We start from the raw sequence: 24,392 nt of genomic DNA on the forward strand, positions 1-24,392 counted from the left end.
GTGATTTACAATGCGATAGCCCCTCTGTCAAAGAATAGAAATAATTATACTATAATTATGTTAGCGGCTTGTAAGGACTGTGGGAGCAATGTGAACTTTGCGTAATGTATTATCTTTTTTAAATGTTCAGGCATTTAAAAAAGATGTCTTTGTCTATACATCACTGTTTGTCTAACAGTGTACTGCTCGGTACTGTAGTTTTATTTGTACTTTAAAATAAGATGTCATTTTTAGTGAGGGCAAGTGTCCACAAGAGTCAAAAACGTTCTGCGTTTTGCTAGTTGCAACACCCTGATACCTATTTCCTAAGCATTTTCTGTGGTTGAAGAGAAATAAAACAATATAAAATATTTTTGGGGGTTTCCAGTATAACTTACGTCAATGCATTAAGCAAGATCTAAATACCTTTTAAAGAAGTTTTTTTTGCATTGAAACGGAGATAAATTTCACCATTTACAAACGCAGTGTAATGGTGCATTATTTTAATAAAATATTACTCACTGACTTTTGATGAATCCTTCAAAGCATATGGTACAACTAGGATTTTATTTTTTTTTCCCCTGTTTTTTTTAGTCTCTAGAGTCCTCCCATGAAAAGACACAGGCTCTGTCTGCAGTGTTGGCTGGAGTTGGGCTCTGAAGCAGATTTTATGCTGTAAAATATAGTGTTACCACACGGCGGTAGCTGAGTCGTGTCATGTGTGGTAGCGTGAGCGGGGTTATACCTACGTAACAACATTCACGCTACACAGGTGGTGTTTGCTATGGACAGATGTTCCTTTTTGCAAAGAGCTGCCGTGCTGTAAGGAGTGACTGCTCCCTAGCTGCTTGTTGCTGCCCCTCTGCTGAAGATTTCTGCCCCCGCGTCTCATCCAGAGAGGAGATCAGAGGGGGCTCTCCCTAAATGACTTCCAGCAGAGCAGCTGGATAAGCTTAAACAAAATGGAGACGAAGGCTGACATGGCCTGAAGCCCACTAGGGATCTTTCCGATGATCCCTTCTGCTGGCACAGGAATGGCCAGCTACGTCCAGGAGAGGATTTCTTCTCTGTGGTCTTTGTTAAATGTCTTTGTATTGCTGTGCCAGGCAATCCTCCTCCTGTTGACACAAAATAGCCTGTGATGCCTAATTGTGGATGTTCATCAGACCTAACAGCGCTGGAGCCATCATTGTCTGTTCCAGTTAGGATAGGAAGGTACTTAGAAGGTCAGAGCCCGCTTCTCCCTGCCTGCCTTTGAAGTAATTTTGTATTTCATTTAGAATCAAAAATGCAAATTTCTCCTTTGCTTGAGCCTGATCACCAGTATTTTTATTTTCTTTTCCCATGATTTATTAAATCTTTGTATGTGTATTTCTGCCATTTCCTTAACACCTGCATAAGAAATTCGCGGTTAGATGCCATGTATTTTCTTTTAGGTTACATGTGGTGTTCTCTTTTTTCTTTTTTTCTTTTTTTCTTTTTTTTTTTTTAACTCAGAAAACGCAATACCTTATGACAGTGGCTATAGCAAGTTCTGTGTGGCTGAAAATTGTCTTGGCTTATATCTGCAAAATCTAACAGCTCCCAAGTAAGGCTTAGACTGTGTGATAACCCAGTAGCTGAGTATCTGTTTTCAGATGTTTATAGCAAGCTCCTAAAATCTCTGCTTTTCCTTTTAGTAGAAGAATTCCCCTGAAAAGTAAGACTGGATTTCTGTCTCCGGTGTGCAGGCTCTGACAGGCTAATAAGGAAGAGTGATGGTGGCAATAAAAAGGGTCTTGGGTGCATTCTTCAGATTTCACTGGTTGTAAAATGATGGCCCTGCTACAGAAGGGCCACAGAGGGACTCGAAGTGAAATCTAGTCTGGAGAGTTTGAAGAGACTGTTGTGGTGAAGTGACCTCCCTATCAGCTCCAGCTCGCCGCGTTGTTTATGGCCATCGCATCAGAAGCGAGTGCCGAATTAAGAGTATTTGAGACTACCTTTTAAACCCAGAGAACAGACATGTATGTTTTTTATTTTTAATGACTTACTCGGTTGAAATTGGTGTGAAACGATCAAAAAATCACGATGTCAAACTTCGGGAATTAATTTCTTTCACTGAAGAAAGCGAGTGCGTTTGGGGACTTGCGTAAAGTCTTTGTGGTATCGGAGTTGATGACTACCACTGTGAAGGTAAACTGGAAATGACAGAAACCTTCCTGATGAGCTGATTTCACATGCATACATATTGACATAAATCCTAGGTTTTAAATCCTTGTTTTGATGGAATTAATATACTGCAGTGGGTAGGTATGTGTACAGGTAACATGTTAGATCCTGCCTGTCACATTAAGCCAATCCCTGAATTTAGCTGCCTTTTAAAACTGCAGCCTTTAAAGGATATATAATGCTCTGTGTTCATTTAGCAAATATGAAATGGCAAGAGAGAAGGATTTTTATAACCTTGCGAACAGCAGAAATAAGCCAAGATTGAAAGAGATCTGGGGGGGGAAAAAATTCAGATAGGATGCATACCCTTCAGCATGCAAGAAGCTGCCCTTGTTAGAAACTAACTTTGCATGCATAATTAATTTGAGCAGCACATTCCATTTCTTACAACTAGAAGAGAAATTGAATTCAGGTGTTTGGTGAACATATGGGGGATTTACTGTGAATTTATGACCTGTGGTTTGAGTGTAAAACCCCAAGATACTAGCTGATAAAACTTAATGAAGCTTGTTCAGAGAAGCTATTTTTATTTGCAGTTTTGTAATTGATACATTTTCGGGTTTTTTTACACCTCTCCCCCACCTTTTAATGCCTTATTCCCAATAAATTCTTTGACACTTAAGAAAAACAAAAGTAGTGTAGGATAAACCTTTCTGTGCCTCCTTCCAGGTTATAACTGCACCGTGTTACAAGCACATTTCCAGTCCAACAAACCTGATTTCTTGCTCAGCTGATATTTTTTTCTCAGACTGACTATAGCAATTCTGTAATCACACAACAGCTCTTTTATATGATGCTGGCTGCAGTTGCTCCTGTTTATTTACCATGTCTCTATGTGTTAATACCTGTGCGTTCGTGGAAAATCTATTCCCTGGTGTCTCAGAGGATGGATGTAGGGCACACTGGAAGGGGAGGACCAGCCAAATGCTTACACTAATGTAAGCTTGAGGACTGGTATTTAGCGGCCAAAAAATAAGCCATAGAACAAAATCATAGGAAAAGACCTGGTGGCAGGAAGGAGACAGTGCAAACTCTGTCGCTGCTCAGCCCTCATTGACCCCGTCCGTGTCACTCACCATGAACAAATCTGTTCAACGTGAACAGAACAGGCAGACGATGCATTGGAGTTTAGTGCTAACTTTAAGCCTGGTGAAGCCTACTTGCATTTTATTTTACGTCCGTGGCTTCTTGCGACAACCTGACAGTTTCTACTTATCCACCCTCAAGGGCCATCCGAACCAGACAGATCCATCTGCTTGGAGGAAGCACCGTGGCGAAAGGGTGCTCAAGTTTCAGTAAATGTACCAGAAGCTTTTATATTCAATTATAAACGCTCTGCTTTCTGTTGGGATGTTTTTATCCTGCTCAAGCCATGAAGGAAGAGGCTGATTTTGTAGACGTTCAGCTAGTTCTGAACTCTGGCAAGGATGCGTGCTGCCAACTAAGGCACGACCACCACAGCGAGGACATGGTTAATCCGCAATGGGATGGAAATAATTTTTCTGCTCCTCTCTACCTGTAGGCACAGGTAGATTAAAATTCAGCTCTTGATTTTTAATATGACACGAGTAATCCGTCCAAATGGAAAGGAATTTATTTTATACAAATAGGTGATAGTAATTTGCCAGCTTGAAGTAAATAAGAGCCCATCTGTGTTTTATAACTGCTATCCAGAGATCTAAGCAGCCGGTCAGACCAGCGAGTCCCTGGCAGCTCCAATCTGTGTTAAAAGATTGCAAGGTGTAAAGAACGCTGTTTGTTTACTAACCTTTTGGTTATTCTAGTCATGTGGCAACTGCCTGGTGATGTTGTTAAGACCCTTTTCCATGCTTTTTCAGGCCAATAATTTTATTTATTTTTTTTTTTCCAGAGCTTTAGTCATCCCTGTTTGGTAGCATGTCTGTATCTGCTTTATCACGCTGAAAATCTGTCTGTTTTGAAAGGATTACAACTCTGTACATCAGCGCATGACATCACACGGAGACATTGCTTAATGATCTGCGACTCCAATGGTCATTGCTGTGGCTGCTTGTTTCTGGAAATATGTGACAGCTCTGGCCTATCTAAGCCTTGCTTACCGTTGCATTTTCAGCCCGTGCTGGCGGGTGTGTGTTTTTAAAGCAGCGCTCACAAAATAGCTGATTGTGAAATGTGCCATCTGCAGATGGAAGGCAATGGGGTGCCAAGTGGAGATGTGATACAAGGAGGCCCAGCCGCTTTGCAACCCAAGTTAACTTTGGCCCTAAAAGCCTTTCCTTGATTTTTATTTCTTTTAGGAACTTTTAATAATGATAGCACTTTGAAAGAAAAACATCACTTGCATCTGATGCTAGGAGGTGCTAATTGTCTTCCATAAGTTCACGGCCATCCTGATGTTAAGTAGGCACAGGGAAAGGCTGCCTGGGCAAGCTGTGGTTACTGCAGAGAGTTGTAAGTCTGGTTTTGCTAAAAAGTTTGAAACTAGCGTAGGTCAAATCTTCAATAAACTTTGGATGGGTTTCAAGTTAAACTCTGTCATTCCTGCTAGTAGTCCTGAATTCTTTGAGGTGAATTTGCCGTCAGATTTTCAGTCCATTTGAATAAAAAACTCAAACCAAACATGGTGTATTTAATTAAATTTTGGAGGACTTGGAAAAGTCAAAAGGGAATTTAAGCAGCAGGAACACCTGCAGCCCTGCATCCTAGTAGTCTGTTGATATGACCCTACCTCTCTTGGATGAATTCATCCAATAAGTTGAAATTCATTTTGCCTCAGACTGTCTAAGGACTGTGCACACTGGATATAATTTGTTTAGATCTGTCCCAAGGGATAATGATGTGACTTGCATAAAGAATTGTAGATAAAAAAGAACATATCAGCACCTGAAAAGGAATAAAGTTAGGTTTGTACTTTTGGGTTTGCACTGCAAAATTTTGTTAGTGACATTTTTTTATTGTGATTATTATTTTGGCATTTCCCTCCTTCTGGAAGTAGTAATTGTTGACTGGGAGCTGAATGAGGTGTCAAGCAGGAGTACCAAGTGTTCCCTGAGTGGAGTGGGAGTGCAGTGGGAGACACAAAAAACATAGCGAAAAGGCACCGGTGATAAAATTAACTGGATGAAGAGAGGCACGAAAAGAAATGGCAGACAGCATGGAAGGCCAGCATGGAGATATGCAAGCCTTCGCTGGTGCAGAAGTTAGGGCAGATGAGTAATTTAACCTAGAAAATCAGAACAAGGTTGAGAAACAAATGAAAATGAGAGGAAGCCAATGTGAGATACAGTCTAAGCCCTCAAATAATCTTTTCTTTAAAGTATCTTAGCCCCTCCTTAGCTGCCTGCCTTTTCCCTTTTCCTATTCTAAGTAAAAATGTTTCATTTTTTTTATTATTATTATTATAAAACCACTGACTTGACCTCACTTTCTGTGTCTCTCAGACTTTTTGAACACAAAGAAATTTAAGTAGATAAAGAAGTGGTTTTGTCTTTTAATTTAGCTCTTTCTTTTCTGTGAAATAGTCCTTTTTTTATAATTCACTTCTTTTGCAATTTTCTAAATTTGGGTCATGTCCCTTGCTTTTCAGATAAAATAGAAATATTGTTAAAAGATTTATCTTCTCTGCCATTATCAAACCTTTTAATAACTTTGAATAACTTTTCTTAAATCAACTTGACTTCTTTTTTTCTTTTATTTCTTTTCCTTTTCCTTTTTCTTTTCTTTTTTCTTTTTTCTCTTTTTTTTTTTTTCATTAGAATGAGTTCTTCTCAGGTCTGAGACAAGTTAATCACAAATCCCAGCATCCTCCTTGTCCTTTGTTTTTCCATCTCTGCAATGTAAGGGGTGCCAAATTCATGCATTTGCTGTTTGGGAGGAGACATACATTTTGGCTTCGTGACATGGGCACTATGCATTTACTTGCTATTCCTCTGTTGATGTAATTGTTTTAATGAATAACAATCACAAAATGTGCAGAAGTCCTCAGATCCGTAATAATCCTTCCAGTAGCCCATTTTGAGGCTGGTAGAGTATGTCCATTCCTTAAAACACACAGGGTTTAGTACAGTACTTTTGGGGCTTACTTTCTATTTTTCTTTGCTGTTGGATAATTGCTCCAATGTCACTTTTGTCCCGTGATCCCTTACAGTTTGAAACAACCTTGATTAAGGAAGGCTGATTATTTACCGATCATCTCGAGTACATCAAGGTGTCCACGTATGGTGCTTTCCTAGTAATTTTGCACAGAAGTTCAATGACATTTCTCTTTCAAACGTATATTATTATACCTGAAATACTTAAAGAATTTTGCTACACTTAAGTGCAATTTATCTTACAGAAAACACTGTCTGTGTAGAAAGTATTGGACTACTTGTTTGTTATATTTTAACAATACCAGTTTTAAAAATGAAGAGACCATTTAAAAGTATTTTGTATGTCTTGTACTGGATTGTGATGATTACATTTAAAATCTGCAGTCTACAGAAATGCATCGTAAAAAAACCCAAGTGGTTCCATACTAACACAGGGCAGAATTTTACAATAAAGAATAAATTTATGTAACATAAAACTGCAAATGGAGATAAGCTGTTCACAAAATTAGGTTGAATTAGGGAAACAGAATTAGCAACACACCTACAATGAAGTGGAAATTTTGAAAATGCCAGTGTTTCATTTCCACGTGTTGAAAATAAAGCTTTCTTTAACTGTACTTTTCAAAACGGCAATTTGCACATAGAAGTTGACCTACCCTACAAATAAAGCAGTTCTTAAAACTCCTTTTTGCAACAAAATGAAAGAAAACACTTCCCTAAATTTCTTCCTTTTCTTTGTCTTTGGTTTCAAAGAAAAGAAAAAGAAAACCAAGCCTCTTTAAAAATTAGCCTTGCTAGAACCATGCTATTTTTTTCTGTTTAGCCAACCCAGCACTGATAAGCTCCATTTAATGGCACTGAAAAGAGTGGGAGGTAACGTCTCAAACACCTACAGCCTCCACTCCACTGCGCCTACCACTCCCGAAAGACATGGAAATCAGTCACAAATGGACTCCAGAACCGTCTCTTTTCATAGGAGAGAAACCATGGGATATAAATTCACCGTGTTTTATTGTACCCCTTGTCCATGAACAGGAATCTGTGGAATTGCTTTCCGTTGTCTCCCTGCAGATTTCTCTTTTGAAACAACGTAATAGCTGACCATTCCTCATCAGCTCTTCTGAAATAAACAATGAAATGCAGGGCTTAAGAAGGCCATAATAAGAGATTAAAGTGCTTCTGGTTAGTCTTGATATAACATATTTGTTTGTCAGGCTTCCTGTGATTCCCACATTAACTTGTTTGAAATACGGTGGCAGTTGTAGGGGTCAGGTGGGAGCTGCACAGCTGGAAAAACGGCAACAAAATTAATAAATACCCACTTTCCTCTGCTCCGTGAAAGAAGCCATTCCTGTGCATATTTCGTTATGGTTTCACATAAACCTGCGCTATGGAAAGTGGATTACCTGGGGTAGGCCTTGGTACTACGTGGGAAAAGTTGATGGTTTTGAAGAATTCCAGGTTCTGGGTGTGCTGGTATGTAGCGGTACCTTGGGGGCTGAGCCCCCCCCAGCCCACTGGTGTCTGCGGGGTGTCAGCCAGCACCGGTCTGATGCCTGGATGCGTTCCTGCCTACGGCACCCTCAAATGGATTGCTTTTCACCAGCCCCCCAAGCCTTTTAATGCTTTCAGACTGATCAGCTTAAAAGACTTGTTAAAAACAGAGCTAAGGGATGACAGGCTCTTATTGATTGGGGAAAATAATCAAATTTTATATAGGTAGGGCCTCCAGACATTGTAATGAATTTGATGTGAATAAAGATCTGACAGTACTCCAGTTTATTGATTGGGAAAATGTATCTTTCATTATTCAGTAGCAGAGATGATTATGACTTTTCTCTTAATTTCCCTTTATGTTAAGTCTGACGCTGACATGTGCATTCCTTGTTATTTCTAGAAGTAACATAGACTGAAAAGATGCCAGCAACTTTTGATGATTTTTAGGAATGGCCTCATTCATCTTATCCTTCAGCATCTGAAGTTTGTTTTATAAGTCAAACAGGATTAATCATCTTTAGAAAACTAAAGATCTTTGTACTAAATGCTTGGAAATTATTTTTAAGTTTGTAGTCCTGCTTTGTAGTAGCAGTCTCGTGCTAAGAACTTACAGTCACAGATGGCGGTTCCCAAGTATATTGATCGTTTCCATCCTCCCTTTTTTAGCAACAGATCCACCCCTAACAATCATGACCGGATACAGCGCCTGAGACAAGAGTTTCAACAAGCAAAGCAAGATGAGGACGTGGAAGACAGGAGACGTACTTACAGTTTCGAGCAGCCATGGGTAAGTGTACGGATTCTGTCAAAACTGGAGCAGTTCCCTAACTCCCACCGTCCCTGGGCTGGTCGAGAGCAAAGCGGTACAGACACAGGGTCCTCTGCCTCCAGACCTCTGCCCTGTCTGTTGTCCCTGGTTTTGGTTCATTGGTGTTTATTTCACTTTTAAACTTCTTCAGCCATCTGTCCTGTGTGCATCTAGCACTCTTTGCTCTGTGTTTAGCCCCTCGACTCTGTGAGTTACTACTTGGATTTTGTTTTGCCTCAAAGGCAATATCAATTATTCTGAAATTTTCTAGGAAAATCAGAATAAAACGTGTACTAACGATAAATAATTCAGAGTGAACATGTAGCCCTGTAAATGGTATTTTCTCTGAAGCAATATCACTGTGATTAATTCTTTTTCTTAAGAAGAAGAGCTATGTATTTTCACAGTAAAAAAGGAGAGATATGCATAATAGCATGCTTCACAATAGTACCCCTTTGCCACTTATATTAGCCGAGACAGTTCTGTCTTGAGATATACATCCTAATTGATCATTTAAATCCTGTTCAATCTGATCTAACGATGTGATACAATTATGTAAATCCATGTGCTTATCTTGTTTAACATAATTGAATGAATCAGTGTTGCCTTTTTAATCAATTACGTATCCTAAATTAGGATCCTTTAAATATGGGGCAAATATTTCATTGTATTTTTGTTTAAAATTCCACAATAAAGACAGTGAACAATTTGCTCGCGTTCCCAAAAAAAGCGAGAGCTGTATGATGACAGCAGCAGAATCTCTCATAGCTTCCTCCCGTGTTGGTGGCGGGTTACTATTACTCATGCACACAAGACCAAGGTGGCAATAGCCAAAGATCCGCATCTGTGTGTATTTTATCACTGAGAACAACCTAGGTAACATCATAATTCATATATCCTCTTTGGTTGCCTATTGTGGTGGACATAGAAGATATTTTGACTTTTGTCTTTGTGTCCGTCTCCATCTTAAACTCACCAGTTTGAACCTGTGGTGTTTTTGACATGCAGCATGGAGAGGAACAAAGGTAAATGTATCCCTACATGACCTAACACTGCTTAATGTGCTGTGTCAGGATATAGGCTTCTATTTTCCCATGTTAGAAAACCTCTAACCTTCTCTGAAATTGAATAAATAGAATAAACTTTTTTTTTTTTTATGACCAGATGTTTTCAATTCGATGCGGTGAAGATAATGTGACAGCTCATCACAGTTATAGTGTAGCAGGTTTTGGGTGAAAGGGGGTTGGGTCTAGGAGGTACTTTCTATTATGCATATCAACTGCTGTTTAGTTTCCAAATGAGAGATTTGAGCAGCATTCTTGGGAAAAATGTGTATGAGAAAAACTCGCACTCTTGAAGACTTGGGAACTTAACTACTGAAGGTCATGGGCCAAATTGTTGTATATCTAAATGCCATAGCAACTTTAGACAGGCAACTTGGCTTTTATTATAGTTTCTTGTAATGAGCGAGGAGGGAATTATTTGGATGACAGGCTGATTACCTTAGGAATGGAATAATTTCCTAAATTGTGGGTCAGAACATTGACCTTTCCTTTTTCTCTTATTCAAACAAATGGGATGTCTCTGTTTACTCCCCTTCTACAGATCATGCAAATGAGCTCAAAGCGACTAATTCAGCTTAATGTATTAATATTAATTCTGAAGCTTATTGTTGCTTTTGTAGGAGCTGCTGTGTTGTTAAATACATAGGTAACCAAATGTTTTATTTTATATACGTACTTTAAAAATAATTGTCCCAGGGTATTTTTGAATTATAATATTTTTTTTTCCATTGGGTACTCCAGCCTTTCAAGATCACAATGCTTGGAAAGGATAAAGCAATGATCTCATCCATTTCAGCAGTTCACAGTCATTTCAGTGCTAAGGAACCATAACCCTCTCTCTTAAGGAGTGTGTATTACTTTAACATATTAGTTTAAAATTATGGACTTTGTTAAGACACCCTCTCAAAACAGATCCAGATGTATTACTAAATACCAGTGACACCAAAGAATGCAAAAGTGGTTTATAGTATATATGCAGGAAAATACTTAGATACATCCATCAACTTCTTTTCAGTCCTCGCCGTCTGTGAGCTGTTGGTTACAAACCGCAGCAGTGAAAAGCGCACCTGTACGTGGACCCTGGTTGAAAAGTGTGTTTCCACCTGAGGGAGACGGGTTGCGCAGCCTGCATAAACAAAAGGCTTTTGCAGCCAGAGATGCCTCTAAGCTGCATGACAGCATCCAACTCTGACCTGGTTTGGATAGAAAGAGAGGGGAAAAAGAAAAGCATCCAGAGAGAAGTGTGTGCTATGAGGTGATAAGTAGTTTGCATTTCTCATTAACAAGATGATGGGAGGGTTGAGGATAGGGAACAAAGTGCTGATGTGATGTGGGACTATTGGTTACTTTAAGGAAGTGTAAATGAACACGAAGTTTGCAGTGTAAGTAATGGATACTGACGGAAATCTGGCAGCTCTGAGGATATCCAGAGGAGCTCAATAGCTCAGGAACCCTCTAATATATTATCAAAATGATCCTATGAACGTCACCAACTCCAATCCATCCCAGACCATTAATGGCCTGTGACACAGAGGTCCGGTTACTTGTGACAAATACCTTCAGGCTCCTCCACGGGTGGGAGGCAGATCTCTGTACCATGGAGCGCTACATCGTGCTGGCTCTGAACGATACCCGTGGCAGCGAGACCGGCGCCTGACCCCGTCCCTTTCTGGCTGTTCGCATCAGGTGAAGGTTATTTCTCCGCAGACGAGCTATGCAACAGAGCTGGACTTTTTGCCCGTCTGTGTTTGCCCAGCAAGTAAACAAAATACTTGACTGCCTACAAGTGTTCATACAGCATCAGGCAGCTTAACAGACACAAAAAGTGATAGCGCTGGAATGAGATGACACCGACTATTAAGCAGCGTAATATTTCTGCTCAAGGCCATTTGAATGACACACTGTTAAGGTTTAATAACTGAGTAACTGTCGCACCATCTCTAAAACCCACTAGTTCTGCAACCGAGTCAAAACTTCATGGAAAAGGTTTTCACATTTATTTATTTTAGGATAACTTTCTCAGGCTTCATAATTTTATTTTTTTTTCTCTTACATGGCTTTTTTATTTTTTTTTGTGTTTCAAAAAACAAGGTACAAGAGGGTTTAAAGGGCAATACTGTATGCCTGTTGTTACATGGAAAAAAAATGAAAAAAACCCCAGAAAAATAACATAAAGTATGAGTAATCCATTTTAATCCTGTTGGTGTTAATTCCAGACAGAGTTTTCAGAAATGTGTATCTGGGCATGTAGAATTGCATGGAATCACAGTATGTCTGGTAATATTTAAGGCCCTTGCTGTTGCTATGACATTTTTATACCAATGAAGGATTCTTTTGGGGCTGTTTTTTCTGTTTGGTACCAAAGTTTAGTCTCTAGTTTTAGTACTTTTCTGGGTGATATTTGGTCTGCTGAGGTTTATCCTTGCTTGCACCACTCCTGGAGTTAGGGGATTTTGGTTGCAATTTGTTCCATATCTTGTATTTTTGCCTAGTCACATCTTAATTAACAGATCCCCACCTTCAATAACGAACCCACAACATTATAGCCCTAAATGCCATGGGAGTGAACAATCCAATTAAAAAAAGAGCATATTAAATCAATTCAAAACACTACAACTGCTTGCCAGTCCTGCTTGTAGTAGCACAGCGATGATCGAAAAAAACCACAAAGATGCAGGAGGGACAAAAGCTGGTGGTTTATTTCTCCATTTCTAATAAAAAAAATCAGTGCTAAAAATGGAAAGTGGCAAATGTCATTCAGAAATGCGTTCTTCTCCGATCATCCCGGATCTATTTGGATGGTGTGAGAAAATTGGCATCAAGAGAGCAGCTGAGCAAACTCTACTTTAAATATTTAGGAGTTAAATAAAAAGATATTTTTTTTTCTGAAAGATAACAGCTAACTGGGTCAAAATAAATATACTACTTGGCTCATCTGAGTATAGCTTTAATTACGTGCACAAATTTGTGAAAGGTAAATAATTGCATGATTTTCATAGCGGAAAGACTCCAGAGGTCCTAACAAAATACTTAGGCATGGCTTGATAGATAGACGCTCAAAAAATTTAGGGACTATGTTTGTTTTTTCAGCTGCGTGTTGATGTGTAGATCTTGTCTCTAAGACAGACTTAAAAAAAAATATATTCTTTTTTATCTATGGTACTCGTATTTTATCCCTGTATTCAGGTCCTTGACCTATTCAAAGACATACTGAATTCTAAGTAATTTAAAATTCTTTTAGCAAAACAAAAGCCTGATTTTTATTGCTGTAACTTCCACTGTAGCATATTTAACGTGGAAAAATGAATAACAGACTATATTCAAAACAATTCTAATTATGTAGAATTACTCAACACATTAATGAGAAAGAAAAGCAGTATATTAAATTTTTCTGTTATGAATCCACCTCAAGAATCTCTTTCAGGATATTTTATTCCAGACATTAGGCAATATCTCATGGATCGTTGCAGTAGACAAAGAACACCTTAGGAGCTAAATTGCTGTTTCTCCTCCCCCAATCTGTTTCAGAGAGGACACCAAAGTTGTGCAGGGCAGCCCCTCCACAGGTAGTTTCTCTTCAGTTGTGTAGTTAATATCCATTCTGTGCCAAACGTGGGAAGGATTTCATGGAATACCAGCAATTTCTTACCAAGATTTAGGCTCTGACTTTAAAACTTTTTCCCCCACTAATTTCAGTCTGCTTTTTTATGTGAAACAGAAAATGAAGGTAGAAGATTTTAAACAGAAATGAAATAATTTTGGTTTGTAAACAAATATATTTATCGCTCACAGGCATGCAGTGTATGTAAATACCCCAGGCGGCATTTCAGGGCTCTCTCAATGTTTTGTTTCTACCATATTGAAGATTTTCTTTTTGCTGCTGCTGTACGCAGAATGGAAGTCTTAGTCCCATACCACGCCATTCAGCTTCCTACATATACGCCATAGAAAGGTACACAAAATGATGGGATTTTCTTATTATAAGGTGTTCGAATTAACACGTACGCCTATTGGCAAGTTTTAAAAGAAATATTGCTATATGTTCTGTTCACCACAGAAACACAAACAAAAAGATGGAAGTAAAAATACTTTTCAAGGCTATCTCCCAGAACCATTGAATGTTTTTTATCATTCTGAATTTTGGTATAGACAGTTACTGGATTGCCTGTCATCTGTGCCAAGTACATTTGCACATAAAGCAGGCAAGGTCATTTAATCTTATCTATGTCTAATTAGTGCTGAACTATAAGAACCATGGACTTTTGGGGGGGCTTTGCATATACCGACTTCCCTGGATGAACTTGAAACGTCTTGGTTAAACACAGAGCTTTATCTGGAAAAAAATCAGCACGTTTATTTTAATACTAAATAATGGTCTTCTTTAATAAATAGGGAAATACTAAGGGATTTGTTCCTTTCGTGATCCCCCTATTCACCATTTCTTTATCAGCAGAAAGGAGTTCTATGAGTTTCAGGAAGCATTTCTGCCAGCTTCTTCCTATGGCAGTAGGCTGTGAGACAGGTGTGTCACCTCAACTGGTGGATCACCTGTCACCTGAACTGGTTGGATCTCCCCGAAAGCCCAGTGCCCTGGATCACCCCCCCATGATCTTCCCTCTCTAATTCTGTGGCAACTTTGATCCATGCCCGTCCTGGAGGATCCATGCTGCCACCACGCTGAGCTACCTTCCGTGAGCAGAAATGCCACTCTGCAGGGAAGGAAACTGTGTGGGCAGCCACTAGAATACCTAGGAAAGGGAGGAGGCACCTTTATCCTTAAAACATGCTGGCCTTTATGGCTGATAGTGATCCGTTCAATGTGAGCCATGGGTACATTTTTTGTAAAATGAAAAAAACATTGCTTGGATAAAGTGAGAAATCTGTAGAAACCTTTAACATTTCAGTCCTGGTTTTAAATTAATGTCTCTTTGAGAAGAGAGACGTGTAATTTCATGTATCTTAAAGCACAATTTTACATGCTGAGTATTGTTTAACAATGCTGAATGCAATAACTATCATTGCCACTTAAATGTATTGTGGAAGACATGAACATACATTTATTTGTATAATGCAGCGGTGGTTGTTATTGTGGCCTTGACCGCATCCTGATTTAAAAGGTCAGTGCTTGTCATACATCTCATTGCAAACAAGGCCAGAGTTCTTATCAATCTCTGCTGTGAAGACCGAGCTGTTGCCAGGTTTGTTGGATGATTTCAGGTTGTTATAATTGTACTTAGCCTTGTGTTGATACCAGTGTTAAAATTACTGTTATGTGTATTCCTTATACAAGTTTCTTTGTTGCTGTTGAAAGATGTGGAAATAGTTCAACTTTTTTTTTTTTAAATTGCCTCCATTTTGTGCTGACATAAATGGGGTATGCATGTATATATACAGGCGTGCTTGTATATATATTTTATATGAATATATATGTGTAAAAGTATACTTTGGGGATTGAGACAAAATTACCAATTAGCTTTTAAAGACTAAGGTTACTTATGATATAAATATTTTTGATTTAGATACTTTAATTGAAGGCATATTGAAAAGATAAATCATTGTATGGAGATTTTAACTTTTCTGAACAAGTTAAGGATCCATAAAGGCATGTGTTAAGTCTTTATATCATCATAACCATATATCAAGGGCATTCATTATGATATCACTGAGGTTTTTTAATGAAAAGATTTGAAAAAAAGGCCTTCTCATTAATAAGATAATTGAATGTATCCGTATGTTTGTGTTTATGTTATGTTACGGAATATGTGATTACATACGTATGGAGTACTTTTATGTCTCATTCCCATATTTTTGTATGCTTGAAATCAGATAGGAGATTAGATTATATGAACATCTTATTGTAGATGTGAACAACATGCAGACAGGACTCTAAGTAAGTATCCTTTTGAGATTAGTTAAGTCTTGCAAATCCACTTAGTTTAACAGGACATACAGGTACCTTCAGAAAATCAGATAATGGCTTTTAGAGGTTTGCCTTTAGACCCATCAAATTATAAATGCTGTCCATTAGATGAAATTCTTTGTGAACTGCTGGGGATCCAGACCTGACTCCTCAGATCCAGTCGTTCTGGGCATGCACTACAGCGGGCAGACAGGCGTGACCACAGCCCCTGCCTCTGATTAGCCATTGGCTCCTGTGGGCATTCAGAAAAAAAATCCCTGAAGCTACTTTTTCATCTGAGTCCACTCATAGGGCTTTCAAAGCCTCTATCTCTGTAGTAAAGGCTTTTGTGGTACCTTCAGCTCTCTGCACATGTGTGTATGTGTCCTTGCATTCACGCTTTCTAGATGATGCATTTTAGTGTCTTGACATAAACCTAAATTGAGGAGCAGCTCAATTCTAGCTCCACCTGTTTGATAATTTAACCATTCCCTGTGCTGTAAAATGCTTTAATCTATTTACAGTGAACTGAACAGTGAAACTGTGTTTTCAAATAAAGAGAAGCAATTCTGATTTCATGTCTTATCTGTGATAACTACTTTCTCACATATAACATAACTGTAGCTTTCCAACTCTATGCAAGCTTTCCAACATTGTTAAAGTGGAACCCATGAAATGAGGAGATTGGCTCTAAAATCTTAGTTTAAATGTTTTTATTCCTTATGGAGAAGTTGAGATGGGAACCTCTAAGTTTCCCCCTGGTTGTCTGTAAGCTGCTTATAACCACACTGGAGAGAATTCACAAATAAATCTTGTGATTTTCAGGTAATCACTCGCTTCCATAAGCTGAGCCCTTCAATAAAACACCAAATGTCAGAAGACTCTCAATAAAGTCAAGAAAGTTAGAAATGTTGACACATGCAATAACTGAAACACTGCTCTGTATATGTTGCCCTTATTTAATATAGTAGGAAATCTCCATGGGGTTGTTGGTTTGGACATACATATGTACGGCTTATTCATCTCTAAGAAAATTTCCCACAGGGCTGACACAGGATTCTGTTTTCTCAACTTGTTGCTTCATCATACCATTCCTAAAGCATTTTTCATTAGAAACACTGTTTTACTGAGGTTTTTACGGAGTAAATCTATTCTGAAGTAGACATCAATGTTGCATGAAGGCTTCTCTTAAACAAGGTCTCCGTTACTTGTAGCCTATGCTTTCACATTCTGATTCTTTTGCACAATAATCTTCTCGTAAGGGGGAAGGCAGCTGGTCACCAAATTGTATCTATCTGTTAAATTCTGAGCGGAGGCTGATGCTCTGTCTGAAGTGTATTGCTATTGAAAATGAAGTTTCTAAAAGCGGTACACCTGTTTCAAATTTGTTGTGTTCCTGGCTACCTGCAGGTACTTGACTACATAGTAAGACAAAGGAGAAGTTTATGTCACAAATGACAACTTCCTAGTTCTAAAACTTGTCTTCAGCGTAAGAAGCTTTGAAAAGCCTTTTATCTTTCAGATATTTGTCAGCCATTATGGTATCTTTCGGCTGCAGAAATTATAATGGTGAAAAACAAAAGAGATGTTCGTTTTGAGGGAGGCAAAGATAAAAAGGCAGAAAGGGCTTTAACAAAAGCAGTCTGAGACAGGCTGTTTCATTCCCAGACGCAGCCAAGTGGCTCTGCTCCCTAACCTCCCAGTGATTAGACTTAGGTTGTTTTGAATAGAATTGGTAATTTTAAGGCGATAAAATAATGTTCTCTTTCTTTGTTAGGTGAAACTTTATTATTAAAACAAATAGAAAACCCCATAACATTCTTTGACTTTTGTGGCACACCGTTTTGCAGCTTGAAATCATAAAATCTGAAGAAAGTAATGATCTAAAATGAAAAGTGATATCTCTACAAAAATAAACATTTTCATATTCCAAAGATCTTGACCGGTAACGCTCTGTATTCCCAGAAAGACCATCCATTTTCGCGTGCTCTTAGTATTGGCCTTAAAGTTTCAAATCGTCACCTCATTAAGATGTTAACTAAAATCCTCCTCAGAGACACAGGATTCCCCATTGTCTGCTGTGGACTTGCTAAATTTATCTACTTAATCATATCGAACCAGCGAATGTTTCCTTGTCTCTCAGAAAGCAAGCGGTGCGTGTCTGGACCAACAGCAAAATAGGATGGCTCCGCTGAGGTAGAGCATCACTTGAGGGTACTGGTGAGGTTCAAAAGAGCTGCTGTGCTCCCTCCTCCCTCAGATCCTCAGTGAGGTGTAAAAATTAGCATTGCCATGGCTAGGCTAACTCATAGTGTCTGAAGATCTGTTCCACTGACTTAATTTAAATTTCAGTGTTACTCTAAAAGCATAACGCATTCTGGACCAGTATTTTCCCAGTGCATCTCAGACATCGTAGGTCAGAAACGGAATCTGTAGCACCGGCCACTGTTATGGGTCAGAATTTAACCCAGTTATTATAAAGGAGCTACCTGAACTGCATGTTGAAACAAATACAACTGTATGTGTACAATAGCAATTTATTTGATAGCTCTTTTGTGGGTATTTTTCGGCTTTGTTTAAGACATTTTCGTTTTCCCGTTGTAGCCAAGCACCAAGACGTACTCACAGAGTGGCAGACACTCAGTCTCAGTAGAGGTTCAAATGCAGCGGCAGCGGCAAGAAGAAAGAGAGAGTTTCCAACAAGCTCAGCGGCAGTACAGCTCATTACCCAGGTATGGTAACTGTCTGAAGCTATTCGGTGTCTATGAGCCTGGAGCTAATTTCGTTTGTGGAAGGAAAATGTTGTACTTAGTGCAGACACTTTTGTTTAGCGTTGATATAAGGTGGAATGTATTCAGTGTGGAAGAGGCATAAAATTTCTTAAGTGAGAGCATGTGGTAGTTGTTTATTTTAGGAGAATTACTTCAGAGCTGATTTCAGTGGGATTTGATGACACTCAGCACCCAACAGAATTGAGACACTAAAACAAAGCTATTCTTTGTGGGACACCATCCAGTTTAATTTTCTGCAATTACAAAAGTCTCCTGAGCATGACATGGGTTGTCCCCTTTGGACGTGTCGGATGATTTTTTTTCTGTTGCCTATTTCCTTACTGGGTAGAAATTCTCTCTTTGTGATGCTAATACAGAGAAAAAATTAAAAGAAAAAAAAAATCTCAAGACCTCAAACAAAAGAGTATGGAACTGAGGAACTCTATCCAAAAAATCAGTTTCCAGTTTCCAGTATATACATTTCTTCTAAGTTTCTGGGTCATTAGAAATGGGGTGCTGAAAATTAGTAGCCTTTTTGTCTAAACAAATCTGTATTTTTAAAAAATCTTAGATTTTTTTAAATCATCTGTTTGGGCAAAATGTCTTTTATTTTATATTTAGCTTTAAGAATTATTAAGTTTACCCAACTTGTATTGTAAATTAACTACAATAATTAAGCATTATGCAAGTAGTCTTTGCATTTTCAAGTATCAGTGTCAATGATTGAATGGAGAATCCTTTACACCAGAGGTTGGTGTCAAATTCCCTTCCAACAAGGTTGTATTATTTTTTGTGTCCAGTGTGGAAATGGTGTAGAAATTTATTTTTTTTATGACAACATATGTTTTACCAAGTGTATCATAAGGCTTTTTTTGGAAAGAATTAGAAGCTTCATAATCAAAGTTATCTAATCATGAACTCTTATCCTACCAACATCTTTGAAAATAAAACCGATCTCTCAGATTTTCACATGCTATAACAACTTTTGGTGCAGAATTTTTCTATTAAGTTTGGAAGGTGGGAAAGGAAAATGTAAAGTTACTGTGTTTTCTTAGATAGTTAGTTTGTCATTTTGGAAACCTTTGTATTCCCTTTGCTTCCTATCTCTACCTTCCTTCTGAAGTGACCAAACCTATTAAAGCCATATTGTTTTTCCTGAGAAATTCTCTTCCAGTTTTGCTAGCCCCAGCAATGTGCAGATTGAGTGGAAGAGCATGGATGTTAGTGTTGCTTTTAAGTTGGGGGGTTTATTTTTAGTTTTAAAACTATGAGTCTTAAAACTCGCTTCCCCTGTTCTGCTCAGTCACTGGTAGCACTTAAAAGTTGGAATTCCGTTGCAATGCAGTTGCTGTGGCAGAAATTAATAACTGTAAGGAGAAAAATAATCTACAAGAAATTTGGAAAATAATGCTTTGGGTCATAGAAATGCTTGTTTTGAAAAGAGTGACTGAGAATGTCACTCAGTGTGGTTTTCAACATGAGAAGTGACTGCAAGCTAGCAATGCATGTTATTGAGTAATTAATGATAATTTAATGACTTTGTTTGAGCGGTCTGAGCTGTGCTGAAAGCAATCAGAATTGTAGGACCTTGGGCTAAGGTCGAGTGCTGTAAATACCATTATACTCCTATAACAAGCTGGGACATCCAGTTCTCCAGCCTTATGAACCATTTGTAACTCTGTGACCGACCTTTAAAGAAATCTTACTGTTACTCTAAAACTTGGGTCCCAAGCTTAATGTTGCAACTGTGGCTGTGTAATGATTAAAGTTTGTGCACTGGCTTTGTTTTTGAGCTTTGTTGCTTCTCATCTTGTATAGTCCCTAGGAGCCTCCTTTTTTCCCCTTTATACTTTCAAATCACTAGTACTGAAGGCAAATAAACCCTTGAGTCAATTTTAAAGGATCTTCCCAGAAAGACGGGGAAAGCGGGCCAACTAATTTTGAACAAGTACCAGAAAACAGTCAGTAAATTAAATCAGTTCAACTAGTCATCCTCTCGTCCCATGTGAAACTGTAAAAGCAATGTTTAACTCCAAGTTGATTTTCTAGTACTTAAAGTTTATCTTGCTCTAGATCAGAAACCTGAGAGTTTCATAGCCTACAGAGGTTCGTTCAATTTGCTTTTGTTCCAGGGAGTGATAAAACATGGCTCAGAAACATCCTTTCTTTGGCAAAGTTGGATATGTGAATACCAAGAACAGCTATAAAAATTTGCATAAGAATTTACATTATGTTGTAATTTATGCTGTAATAATTTACATTCATTCTGAATAACTATTTTCATCCAGAGGTCTCAAAATCTATTATGAAATAAGGTGGATATGGTCATTTTCAAATTATATGTGTGGAAGAAAGATTGCAAAAACGTTAGGTGACTTTTTACTTTTACTAATGGTGGAAAAATTCTCCGGCTTTCCTGTCTCTCCACGGCATATTCATCGGATGAGGCCACATTGAGTCATGTGTGTTGACATGAAAAACCAAGCCATGTGTAAACAACTAAATGATTTTCGTATTGGCTCATGTCGCAATATATTTTGTTTTACTGCTTGATTCTCGTACGCTAATTTTAATCTCGAAGTGGGTATCTCTTTTGCTGCAGCACAAAATTGTTTTACTTTATCATCACCAATCTTATTTTAGATTCATAAAAGCGTCTAGCAGCTTGATAGTAAATTAAAGCTATTTCAAAACCATAATCTGTCTTCGAAATAATGTGATGATTTATTGTGAAGTGAGATAAGAATTTGTTATTCCTATATGTATTTGAGTTATTTATCTACCCCCTGGAGCCAAAAAGTGGGCAAAAAAGGTTATCTCTGCCTTTTCTTTTACGAAAGCTATAGCAAACTGGGAAACACTCCTGATAGCACAAAGTTCCTTAGTTCTGGAAATGGTAGGAAGAAACTCTCATCTGTGTAACTACCTATCAATAATGAGCTTTATCTTCTGACTTGTGTAGTGTTAGAGCAAGTGTTTTAAAGATCCTCCTGTTGCATTTTTAATCTAGTCTAGATTCAAATCTTTCATGAGTAGCTTTACAAGTGCTGGCTGTTATCTGTTTTCTTAGGAAGCACAGCAATGTGTATGGTATTTCCTAGTCTGCAACTGAACTGGAGCACTTTTTTCACGTAAACATGATGGTGGTTGTCACATTGGCTGGGTTTTCATGGCATATTCCTCCTGGAGAGGCCTAGAACTCTACAGGAAATGTTTTCCCAACAAAAGAGGCAAGATGCCTCCTTGGGACAGAAGACAACATGACTTCTGGAGAATGCTACAGCTGGGGGAAACCCGATGGCATTGCAGAAGCACCCTTCTTTCCAGGGATTGTTGTCAATAACAGTAGAAGGGGAACCAGAGCATTTGTCTTAAAACGCTTTTCCATTTTTCTTTCCAGGCAAAGCAGAAAAAATGCCAGTTCTGTATCTCAAGACTCCTGGGAGCAGAGCTATTCCCCTGGAGAAGGGTTCCAGACTGCGAAGGAAAATCCCAGATATTCCAGCTACCAGGGATCGAGGAACGGCTATATGGGGGGACATGGCTTCAATGCCAGGGTAATGCTAGAAACACAAGAACTGCTCCGTCAAGAGCAGAGGCGGAAAGAACAACAACTGAAAAAAAAAACTTCTTCTGAAGGGCCTAGCAACTATGACTCATATAAGAAAATTCAGGACCCTAATTATACCCCTCCTAAAGGTCCTTTCAGGCAAGATGTACCGCCTTCACCGTCTCAGGTAGCGAGGCTTAACAGATTGCAAACACCAGAAAAGGGAAGACCATTTTATTCTTGAGGTGAAGAAAATGAAGATCAACTTATCATGCGATAAGGAACGTTTTCATATAGAGACATATTTTGAAAACTTTTTAAACTGATGGTACTAAGGAATATATCCGTTGCCTGTTTCAGTGCCTTCAAAAACACGGGCAAAGCATTGGTGGGCCTTATGTCTTTGCCGTTCTGTCTCAAGTGTTGAATTCATGGAAGGATGTTCCACCGTTTGACAATCATAGCGGAAGTGAGCAACGCCGCCCCTGCGTACCGAGTCCCGTAGCCCAGTCCAGTAGCTGTCAATGGCTTATTACTAGGATTTGTTGTAATGTGTTTTACTTTGCAGTGACTTATTACATCCACATGCAACTTTGTGGCATAAAATTAATGAATTTAAGGTTGAAGGAAGCATCGACATGTCCTTTTTTATTTCTCTCGGGTCAGGAGGAGGGTTACAGGTCACTCTTGAGTGGATAAGGCTTAGCTCTGCTCTGGATCGCAGTCGCAGTTCTAAGATGTTTTATGTTGGAGTCGTTACCAGTCTTTGTTGATCAATATTTAAGTGTCTATATGCTGAAAAACTATCCTTCTCCTATTATGCACATATGCAGTCTTTTTCTCTCTCTCTCCCCACTCTGAGCTTATTAAAAAAGCCTTTATCCTGACTCATGAGGAAAACAATATTAAGCTTTCAGTTATCCTGAGAATCCTGTTGCAATTGCCTTATAATCTTAATACACAGTCCATGACAAATGAAATAAGTGGAGAGAGACTATTTATACAGTCACAGCCAAGCCCTTGATAAGTATATTTTTCTATTTTATTAAAGATGGGAAATTATGAACAAACATACAACTGAGTCCTGCTCTGCTTTGCTTCTAAATGAATTTGGTCATATGAGAACTGTGTCTAGGAAGAGAACTAGGGAGGGTATCATACCGTGGTCATCTTATACACAGTTGTCTTTGGGCAAATTTGGGAGATAGCTTAAAGCAAGAGCAGAAAAAATCAAAGTTTTACTTTGGATCAAAACCTGAAAAGGAAACAATTTCTTCTTTTTTACAATTTGTGAAGCTTCGTGGACAATGGCCTTGTGCTTCCGTATACTGTATTGTTGCATCGTGATGCTACATTACAAATAAACCTTTAAGTATATGAATGAGAGATAAGTGGAGACAAACTGTTACACATCATCCTGGAAACATGTCAGTGTCCAAAAATAACTAAAGCAAAAAAGATTGCTCTAGCAGTGAGTAATATTTGAATGTGCATATGGGATATGAGAATTTCTTTTGCAGCAGCTGTTTTTATGTTTGTTGGTCTGAACTTCATGTATTGTAAAAAATATAGCTGGGTTGCTGAAGTGCCTGCAAATCCTGACGTGAAAAGGCTTGAGAATGGATCTCAGCATATCATATACAAAAAGGAAAGAGAGAAAGCAAGAAAGAAAATCATGTATTGCGTGATTTTAAAAAAGCGCCTATTTTTTTTTACTGGCACATTTTATTTTTGCGCCAACTTGTTTCTAGAATATATGTGAAATATCAGCACACGTATCTGTGTCTTTTATGCCTGTTTGTTAACGGTTTTTGTTGTTAATAATGTACTCCGTGTTTAAAAGTTGTTATTAGTGTAAGCACAGTGACATTGGATGACAATAGCTCTTTTACGCAGAATTTACAAAGCTGTGTAAAACAGCTTTCCGTGTACATATGAAATTTAGAATAAAAGGCTGTTTCCATCCTCGTCTTGGTATTGCCTGTAGACCGTTATGAGAACTGCAGCAGACATTGAGTTTAAAAAATATTTAACAGATGTTATTTTATCCTATTCCTAATGGTTTGCGCGTGTCTTTCTGTGAGCACTTATAAACATTGGCAAAAAAAAAAGAAAAGATTTACAGCCCTGCTGAACACCTGAAGACTATCCTCAGAGGGAAAAAAACACTCAGTTTAACGTCTTGTGTTATTTTAGGCCTTACCTGTGACATTTAAAAGGTGCCTTCTTAAGACTAACCTCTGTGGCAAAAATCTTTCGTGCTGTAGCATGGAGTCCTCTCCCCACGGAGAGCACTGTGAGAGGGGCACCCGCTGTGCTCCGGCCAGATCCGGGCACGTGTGAGGAATCCCCCTCTGCTGCGGGTGTGTGTTTTGGGCTCTGATGGGAGCCCTTCACAGGAATGTTGACATGCTGAAAAATGGGAGAAGGCAGATTTATGAATAAAGCAATATTTACAGTGCCAGTGATACTCTGTTTCCCCCATTAGTATTGGAGCTGCGTCTGGTTTTCTCCCTCTTCCCCTCATTCCTCCTTTTGTTGGA

The 24,392-nt window shown here is 38.6% G+C and overlaps 1 protein-coding gene across 11 annotated transcripts in view; it reads left to right on the forward strand.

Moving 5' to 3' along the window:
• The window catches only part of PARD3 (par-3 family cell polarity regulator), a 461,531-nt gene extending 437,557 nt beyond the window's left edge, over positions 1 to 23,974 (forward strand). For 9 of the 11 annotated variants that reach the window (XM_063324476.1, XM_063324481.1, XM_063324479.1 and 6 more), the window contains 3 exons: positions 8,424 to 8,544; positions 18,133 to 18,260; positions 21,700 to 23,974. In XM_063324476.1, coding sequence (XP_063180546.1) covers positions 8,424 to 8,544; positions 18,133 to 18,260; positions 21,700 to 22,093 — 643 coding nt within the window. In that variant the 3' untranslated portion in view covers positions 22,094 to 23,974. The remainder of the gene's footprint in view (positions 1 to 8,423; positions 8,545 to 18,132; positions 18,261 to 21,699) is intronic. The other 2 variants (XM_063324484.1, XM_063324485.1) reach the window with 1 other exon arrangement.
• Positions 23,975 to 24,392: the final 418 nt, after the last annotated feature.

Source organism: Chroicocephalus ridibundus, chromosome 2 (assembly GCF_963924245.1).
Source record: "Chroicocephalus ridibundus chromosome 2, bChrRid1.1, whole genome shotgun sequence".
NCBI classification, from domain to species: domain Eukaryota; kingdom Metazoa; phylum Chordata; class Aves; order Charadriiformes; family Laridae; genus Chroicocephalus; species Chroicocephalus ridibundus.